A 9,880-nucleotide genomic window follows, 5' to 3' on the forward strand; every position below is an offset into this window, starting at 1 on the left:
TCCACTAAATATGAAATTAGTCTTGAACAGTAAAGTATTTTCATTTGATTTTTATCCTTCAGAATTAAAAACCGTTATTTTTAATTCTAATATTGATTTTATAAAATAGATAAATATAATTAGTGTTACACATCATTAAAAGCTGTAGTAGCTAGCATTGTATCATAATTCATATTTGAAGACAAACAACTGTGATATGATATCAGAATTAATTAATGGATAAAAAAACATACACTGCCAAAGGGAGGCTTAGAAAAGAAATTTCAGAAATCACACGTAACATTGATGATAGTCTCAAAGAATTCAACAAAGCAAAAATAATAGACAATCTTCATAAATGAATGAAAGCAAGGTGGAAGCATCTTTCTAATATTGTTTTTATTTAATTTTTTTATTTATTTTGACTTTTGTGCCGAATATAGCGTATAAGAATATGGTCCCAAAAATAACGTGGATGAATGTGTGTCACTGTCTAATAAGCAACAGCTAGCATATCATGTTAGCATCGTATAAAGTATTCATAAAGATAATAAACTAAAGTTAATGAAAGAATAGCAAGTTCAAATATGTGATTAAGAAGCTTGATTATCTTAATCTTAACTTAACCCTTGTTTTCATATATCCAAGCAAAACTAAGAAGACAATGACGTAATCAAAACACGTAGCACCATATATATTCAACACTTCTCAAGTAGAATTTGGATGTTCTAATTGTAAATAGTTTAACACTGTAGAACATGAAAATGGTGATGGCTTAGGACATTGTAGGTCACCACGTTTTTTAAACCAATTTTATATTTCGATTTCGTTATACCAAATCACATTGCGACTCCTCAGGTTAGGGTTTCGTTGCTTTTCTATTTTTACATTACGAAAATGTCCTTTTTTTTTACCAGTTATTAAACTTAAGAAAATGATATTTTGATATCAATTTTTTGACACCATTTTGACACTGCACACATGTCAAAATGTGATTGGGCGATTTCAAATTTTAAAAAAAATTTTGATTTTTTTCTTCCAAATATGCTCTTGTATCAACTTTTTTTAATTTGAAATTATCCAACTACGTTTTGACACGTGTACAGTGTCAAAATAGTGTCAAAAATTAGTGTCAAAATATCATTTTTCTAAACTTAACTAGTTATTTGATTCATAATCTTGTCCAATAAAAAGTATATTTTAAAAAATAAAATGCTTGAAAATTAATTTATTACACGGGCCAAATTATTTTTTACATATTGTAGAAATTAAAATTTTCTATACAAACTAAAATTTATTTTGGAAACATCTAAACTAACTTTGTAAATTAAAAAAAAAAATTATCTAAAATTTTGAAATAGTACCGTTTAAAACAATTTGTCGTTGTCCTCTTCATATAGAACATGCCGACATCATAACTGAAAATATCCTATTTCAAACGTGGCTATCAACTGCACCACAAAATTTATTAACAGCCTTTTTCATTATCGTTTCTGTTTCCTTACAAAAGTGTTTCAAACTTGTTTGTATCAGTTTCTTTATAAAACATTTTAAAAAATATTCAAATTATTCAAATTAAACTCTTCAATTGACATAAAATTTAAATCGTAGATTTTTTTTATATATTTTTAAAAGATTTCATTTTAATTTATACGTAATTTAAAATTTTCGTTCCAAAACATTTAATTTATAAATTAAATACAATTTAGAAAAATAATTTGTGAAAGAAATATATTCAATGTTGCTTTAAATAATATAATTAATTCATTAGTACTTTATTAGTAGTCACTTTTTTTTTTTGTTGATATAAGACTATTAACGAAATAAAAATTAATTACTCTTTGGCAGAATTAGTATGAAAGTGATTCTACCTTTTCTCACTTAGCACAGGGAATGTTAAATTTTAGAAAACGGTACAATTTATAGATTTTAAAATTCGAAATGTAAGCACGAGGAACGGTATGGTCCATTCATCCTCTATCTTAAGTTGAGTAACCAAGCACACCAAACTTTCTAAATCTTTGAATTTCAATCCGTATTAAACAACATTTGAATATTGATTACGTGTCAAGTTGTGATTGATTAAAAATTATTTCATAATAAATAATAATAATCATAAATATTATTGTAGAATAATTTTTGACCAATCACATATTAACATATAATCAATGTTCAATTCTCAAAAAAATGTTATCTAAATAGCATTATTTTAACTATAAGCTTTTGATTTTCTTCAACCATATTACTTCGATAGAAATTCACTTAATGTAACGTTTTAATTATTTAATAATATTTAATTTCATCACTAATAAAAATTCATTTTTAAAATGTTAATGTAGCCCTTTTTCATCCTTTAATAAAATTATTAACCATTAATTTATAGAATAGCATTTATAACCAAATTGACTATTCATAAAACGGATAAATCTCAACTAATGACACTATCAAAATTTTAAAACCGAAAAGAATTAGATCGACATTAAACCAGTCAGCATTGAGATTTTAAAATTAAAGAATATAATTGAGCATTTCATAAATAAATGAACCAAATTTAAAAAAATAATAATAAAACAAAAAAGTGAATAATAGTTTTGGAAGTAGATAGAGGAGGACAAAAGTGTCATTGGAGGAGTGAGAAAGAAAAAAAGGAGGAAAAGACGAGGGTATTTTGGTAACGCGGTTTTGAAGTAAACAGGATTTGGAAAAGGTGGAAAGAAAGGGTGAAGGGCCTACAAGTACAAATATGAAGTGTCTGTTTCCGAAGACGCGAAATGCCGAAGATCTCACCTCAAAATAAACTATCGCCAAAAAACTTCTTATCATCTCACACACCAACAACGCTGTCTCTCTCTGTTCTTCTCCCTCCAACACTCTTTCTCCGTGTCTCTCTCCAGAACCAGAAGAAGAAGCTCTGGGGAAACCGCAAGAAGAAAAAGAAAAAAAAACCCACTAATCTAAACCATTATGCCATGCTTCACACCACACCCTTCACTTCTCCTCCTTCTCACCCTTCTCCTACCTTTATCGTTCTTCTCTCTCTCCGCCGCTGTTAAAACCTCTGATTTCCATTCCTTGCGTTATCCAGGTTTCTTTTTCTTTTTTTTTTTCCTTTTTTGTTTTGTTTTTACTTTCCCTTGTCCGAAGTTTTGATTTTTCTGAAATGGGTGTGCTTTGTTTGTGTTTTTGTTTTCTGGGTATATTTCAGATGGAGTTGAGGGTGGTGGTTGGGGAGAGTTCCGGGAGGTGCTACCGTGGAAAACGAGGAGATCGATGGCCGAAGATGCTCCGAGCAACACGTCTTTGATATTGGCTCAGAGAAGAACTACGAGGAAGGACCCTTTGGACAACTTTAACCGTTACACCGGTGGTTGGAATATCAGCAATCGCCACTACATTGCTGTCAGTTCCTACCTAACCTTCAATACCCACCACTCATGACTCTTTTTTATCTTCTTCTAAAAATCATGCTTTTTATCGTTGTCTTTTATTTGCTAGTTCGGTTTGAAATTTGGATAAATTTAGCTAAAAAAAAAAAAAAAAGAGGATGAAATAATTTATTTCGTATAAGCTAAACTCAATTTATGCATTTCAGCTTTTTGAGAACGGGGATGAGAAAACTTTTATAAAAAAATCAGTGTTTATGTTGAGAGTGACTCACTTTCAGTTCCCACCTAACCTTCCATGATAACGCATGCGCATTCTTTTTCTTAATTTTAAATTATGCTTCTAACTTCGTGCTTGCCATTTGTTTCCAATTTTTATTAGTTTTTTTTTTGTTTTTTTTTTTGTTTCTAAGTTTTAGGTAAATTTCCCATCTAGAAGAAAATAAGAAGACAAGCCAGAATAAATTGCGGTTTCTCTTTTAAAATATTGAAATTAGTTTATGTATTTTAGTTTTTTGAGAAACCAGACAACAGAACTTCTATAAAATTTAACGTAATTTAAGTTGGGAGCAACTCAAATTATTTTAATTCTATCAATCATATCTTAAATAGTAGAGAGGGTAGCTGAAGATTGCTATGTTGTAATGTTTCGACTGCTTTGGAACTATTAATAATATTTGGCTGCCTTGTTGTCTTTTGGTGCAGTCAGTTGTTTTCACTGCGGTTCCCTTCTTTGTTGTTGCTGCGGTCTGGTTTGTGATTTTTGGACTTAGTTTATCCATAATCTGTTTGTGCTACTGCTGTTGTCCAAGAGAGCCTTACGGTTATTCACGTCTGGCCTATGCTTTATCCTTGATCTTACTCATCCTCTTCACCGTTGCAGCAATGTATCTCTCTTTCTCTATGGCACATAATATGTTATCTTTGATTCATATGACTTTTAAGGTTTTCTAAATGTGTGTGATTGGCTGTGTTAGAGTTGGATGTGTCCTTCTTTACACCTCTCAGGGGAAGTTTCACGGGAGCACCATAAACACACTGGAATATGTGGTGAGTCAGGCAGACTTCACCGCTGAAAACCTCAGGAATGTGTCAGATTATCTTGATGCAGCTAAGAAGATTGGAGTTGATGCCGTTTTTTTGCCTGCTGATGTTCAGAAGCAGATTGACGATATTAAGACTAAGATTAATTCTTCTGCTGTAGAACTTTCCAGCAAGACTAAAGATAATTCAGAGACAATTAGAGATGTCATAGATGCAATGTTAGTTAGTACACTTGGATATCTTGATTTGATTTGAGGTTTTAAAATGTCTTTTTTTCTGACAATTATATATTATGTGCTGTAGGAGACTGGCTCTGGTTATTCTTGCTGCTGTTATGCTCTTTCTTGCATTTGTTGGATTCTGTACGTTTCTTATATCCTGTTTTAATACTTCTTTCTGTTTCTATTTTATGTCTCTATGATAAAGATTTTTTGTCGTCTCATGTGATTGTTTTTGTGGTCACAACTTTCTGCAGTATTATCAATATTTGGTCTGCAAGGTCTTGTATACTTGTAAGTTAAACTAGTTGAGCATTTTTCTAATCTTTTTTTATTTCTGGACTTTGTAATTCTTAATAGTTTGTCCCTCTAATCACCAGTCAGTAAATCATGTTCTTTTAATGACTGCAGCTTGATCCTCATTGGTTGGATTCTTGTTGCTGGCACATTTATACTTTGTGGTATATTTCTCTTTCTTCACAAGTAAGTCCCTTCTATTTTGTAGAATTTACATTGAAGTTTTTAGTTTTCATCTTTGCGGTTACTCTGTTAACTTGTCTATTATGAGTCTCTCATTTGATGAAGTCCATTTTCTGCTATAATCACTTGTGTTGCAAATGTATAACAAAAACCTATTTTATTGCATATTTGCACCAGTGTGGTTGAAGATACATGTGTTGCCATGGATGAGTGGGTGCAGAACCCCACTGCACAGACAGCCTTGGATGAAATTCTTCCGTGTGTAGATAATGCGACTGCCCAGGAAACCTTGACACGGACCAGGGAAGTGACTCATCAGCTTGTTAAATTAGTTGACAACGTTGTTTCCAATATCACAAACAGGAATTTCCCACCTGCTGCTGGACCCTTATATTACAATCAATCAGGCCCCTTGATGCCTCCTCTTTGTAATCCATTTAATGCTGACCTCACTAATCGGTCGTGTGCACCTGGGGAAGTTCCGTTGGACAATGCTGCAGAGGTAAGGACTATTTTAAGATTTTGAAAAGTAACTCTATGTCCAGGAATGAAAAGCTTAGGCACACACACATATTGTAAGATAAGAAAAATACCCATTAAATCACCTTTAATGGTTCATTACGTAAAATAGTCATCCATTTTATTTAGCAACCTATTCATTCAACCTCTGATGAACCTATTAACCCATTGGGTTGGTTTTTATAACTATGGTTGCAACTCATTCAACCAATATGCTAAAACTTACACCTAAAGTACATCAATTTGGCCCAAAAGTAGATAGTTTTGCCACATAACACCCCAAACCAATGTTGAACCACTCCACTTGAAGGCCTCGGGCAGACACTTAAAAGTTCAGGAGGAAATCAGTCTGTTCAAATTTCTCCACTGATGAACATCTTTGATATAAATATTTGAGACTGAAAAAGGTACAAAACTGTGTATAGGGTACCGCCTAGACCTTTCTAGATCGTATGCAGCTCACTTGAAACTTTTTAAATTGATTTCGAGGCCTTCTCAAGTTAATACTAGAGTTAATGAATTCAGTACAAATCTCCTTTAGAGATCAACTTCTTTTGAGCAAAATGACACTCGATCTCTATATGGTTAGTTCAACACAATATGAAGGGGACTATCACAATATAACTTCATTTGTTGAGTTTCAAGAAATTTTAACTTTTGAATCAGTTGTTTAATTCGCACAAGTTTTTGAGGCCATAATTCTATATTCAGTTTTTCCACTAGACCGAACAATAACATTTTTGTTTCTTACTCTTCAGAGAAATCATATTTCCACCAATAGATACCCAATATCCACTTTTAGAAAATTTTTCTGTAAGACATCTTCGCCCAATCAAAGATAACAATATTCAGGAATTTGGCAGTCTTTATCTTTTTTCAACAATCCTTGTCTAGGAGCCTCTTCGATATGTTTTAGAATGTGTATGACAACATTCCAGCGGTCAATGTTAGGGTTCTGCATAAATTTACCACCAACTCCAACGACAAAGGTAAGATCAGGTCCTGTGATCGTGAGTTAAACGAGTTATTCACTACTCGTCTATATCTATTAGGATCTGCGAATGACACACACCTTAAAGAAGCACCAACCTTTGATTGAAATCCATAGGGATGGGATAATCAGTGGGTCTAACTCAGTCATGCCTGTTTCTTTCAAAATATCCAGACAATCTTTTCTTTGTGATGATCAATCAACCTCTAACTACACATGCGTTCATAAGATCGTGTTTTTCAGAATATTCCCGAAAGAAAATTGGTTGATGAAATGTTGTCTGAAACAGGTGTGGAAGAACTATACCTGTGAGGTTTCCTCGTCAGGCATTTGCCAGACGCCCGGTCGGATGACGCCGACGATTTACGGGCAAATGGAAGCTGCAGTGAATATAAGCTATGGGTTGTATCACTATGGTCCATTTTTGGTTGATCTGCAAGACTGCACTTTTGTGCGGAAAACATTCACAGACATCAGCAACGATCACTGTCCTGGCCTGCAGACAAATAGTGAATTGATTTATATTGGATTGGTTTTGGTATCTGCTGCTGTAATGCTGTCTTTGATCTTCTGGGTCATCTATGCAAGGGAGCGGCGGCACCGTGTTTATACAAAACAGTTCATTGACGGCTAAATGTGTTGGACTTCACATTAGGAACATCATCGTTCTTGTGTACATTTGAGTTATAGATGTTTGCATTTCCAGTTGAGTCTCTTGTTTCATGTTATGTATCACAGTTTACCTATACAAGAGATGTGTGAAAGTAGTAACTGTGTGTCTTGCTATCAATTTTTTTATTTCAAAATAAACCATGTCAATATTATTTTTTCAGCGTATGAATTATAATAGTGATTATAAAAAAATATTAAATATTAAGGTTGTCAGTGTATAATCTCTTCTTGTGGTGGTGCATTCTTCTTCATTTTGTGTTGGTCCTGGTGAAGGTAGTCTCAGTGTTTATGGAATAGACCTTTAGAAGGATGTTGGTGAAGGTGGTCCGGTGATCTTGTGGTAACGTTGAGAGGTGGTGTATCAAGATACAACTGCTTCTCACTCAATTATATGAAATGCATTGGGCTTTAACGAATTTTTAAATTCTTTGACGAATTTTGAAACCTTCTAAAAGGACAAAAATGAATTTTGAAATTTATTTAAGTGTTCAACGAAATTCGTTTTATGCCTCAAATTCATTTTTTATTATTTTATTGGTATATTATATTAGAATAAGTTATTTATTAATTTTAATTTATTATAAATTTTATAGATGATTAATTATGTGAATTTTTATTGTTTAATAATTATTTAGATTATTCTTATTAAAGTTTTGATATATTTTTTTAATTGTGGATGAAGTTAGATATTGAAAGAAGAATATTATATTATAGGTGAATATTGTTTAAAATTGAAGAATATCTTTATGGTATAGATTTAAGTACATTATAATTTTATATTAGATTTTTTTTCTTTCATAAATGAAGTTGGAAAGGAAGATCTGACAAATAATTTTACCAGGAATGAAATAAATCTCTCTCGTGATCACTTAATTGAATAGGTGCGAGGGATTGCAAATGATTTAGGATTTGTGGTGGTTACTATAAGATCTGACAAAGCTATTGGTGAATGTGGAAGAAAGTCGTTTGTCATACTTGAATGTGAAAGAGATGGAAAGTACAAGAAATACAAACCTGATGTGGAGCCTAGTGTATACGTGACTCGAAAATGTGAGTGTCCTTTTAGGTTAAAGGATAAACCATCTTCTAATGGGATGGATGAGTCTTGAAGGTCATGTGTGGATATCACAGCTCAGCCTGACTTTAGAACTGTGTGCTTTTGCTATCTCAACACCAACCCTCCCACGATCAACGCCTAGAAGCTCGACAATGCCCGACCAAGTTTCTTCAAACTCCAACTCCTTGATATCACATAATTATCCTAGAATCGAGATGTGCAGTAATGATGACACATTATCTAGAGTCACTGACATCTCACTCATAGGAAGATGAAAAGTGTTTGTCTCGAAGTGTCATCTCTCAATGAATGCCAACAATAAATCCCTATTCGCGTAGTCATATGAAATATCGACGAGAGGCGTCAAACGAATTCTCTCGTCATAGGGTTATAATTTATTTAACTTTTTTTCGTGGGAGATCAACTTGATCTCCCCTCAATCCCATAATAATATTTAATAATTTTAGTCAAACTAAACAATAAGCACTAAAATTAAACTTTTGCACTCACACGACCTTGCCAAAAGGCATAAGCAACATGGTTAACACAATGGGTCAGTAAGGAAGGATCTTGTAGATCTCCTACAAATCCACTAACTTCCTCGTCTATTTGGGAAACATCTTAATGCTCCTCCTCCTCAACATGCTCCTTAACTGTAGGATCCTCTACATGAGCACCGGTATCATCTTCATGCCTTCTACGAGCCGAACCTATAGGTATTCTCCTTTGTTCATTATGTGAAGATCTCTCCCCCGACAAGTAGATACACATTGAGTTCTTGTCATTTGTGTCAAAAATTAATTAATTAAATAAAGCATGATTAAAAAATTAAACAACATAGTAAATGAACAAATTATAGATGTATCCAAAACTAAAAAATAAATTTAATAAAAAATAAAATTATACGAAATAAATTATAAACCTATCCAAAAACTAAAAAGAAAATTAAAAATAATTTAAATTCAATAAATTATAAACCTATTCAAAATCTATAAAATATTAATTAAATAAATATTATCCAAAAACTACTAAAAAACAGATTAAAAAAATTTAATTACAAATAAATAAATTTTAAGAAAAATCAAGCAAATTTATTTAAAAAAATTAAACTTAATAAATTAAAAACCTATCTAAAAATTTAAAAAATATTCATTTAAATAAAATTTAATCATATAAATTATAAAATTATCCAAAAACCAACAAAATTAACTATATAATTTTAATTACAAATTTATTGTATTAAATAAAAATGAAAAAAAAAATAATCCAAAAAATTATAATTTTATAAATTATAAACCTACTTAAAAATTAAAAAAAAATATTATTTCCAAAACAATTAAGTAGAAATATATTAAATTAAATAAAAATTAGAAAAAAAAAACATTAAAGCCTTTAATGAATTTCAAAAATTGGTTGAAAGGTTGAATACATTTCCAAATCCATTGAAGTCTTCAAAGTTTTTGGAAATTCAAATAGTCCTCACTTAAATCATTCAAATTCACTAAACCACTCATGATCACTATCAGCTACAAATTAA

General features: G+C 31.6%; 1 protein-coding gene across 1 annotated transcript; it reads left to right on the plus strand.

The window, feature by feature from the left end:
- The first annotated feature begins 2,730 nt into the window (after window positions 1–2,730).
- Window positions 2,731–7,478, plus strand: LOC106762278. The gene is made up of 9 exons (XM_014646092.2): window positions 2,731–3,064; window positions 3,185–3,378; window positions 4,068–4,249; window positions 4,340–4,624; window positions 4,710–4,768; window positions 4,882–4,918; window positions 5,036–5,107; window positions 5,282–5,606; window positions 6,904–7,478. The coding sequence occupies exons 1-9, from the start codon at window positions 2,944–2,946 to the stop codon at window positions 7,246–7,248; spliced, it is 1,620 nt and encodes a 539-aa protein (XP_014501578.1). The 5' UTR covers window positions 2,731–2,943; the 3' UTR covers window positions 7,249–7,478.
- Window positions 7,479–9,880: the final 2,402 nt, after the last annotated feature.

This window comes from Vigna radiata, chromosome 5 (assembly GCF_000741045.1).
Source record: "Vigna radiata var. radiata cultivar VC1973A chromosome 5, Vradiata_ver6, whole genome shotgun sequence".
NCBI classification, from domain to species: Eukaryota; Viridiplantae; Streptophyta; class Magnoliopsida; order Fabales; family Fabaceae; genus Vigna; species Vigna radiata.

What these genes read in the sequence shown, in the direction of transcription:
- LOC106762278 (XM_014646092.2), top strand. Translation starts at nt 2,944, where the DNA reads ATGCCATGCTTCACACCACACCCTTCACTTCTCCTCCTTCTCACCCTT. An exon ending in AGAGATGTCATAGATGCAAT is followed by an intron (nt 4,625 to 4,709) that starts GTTAGTTAGTAC and finishes TATGTGCTGTAG; the next exon opens with GAGACTGGCTCTGGTTATTC. An exon ending in CGTTGGACAATGCTGCAGAG is followed by an intron (nt 5,607 to 6,903) that starts GTAAGGACTATT and finishes TGTCTGAAACAG; the next exon opens with GTGTGGAAGAACTATACCTG.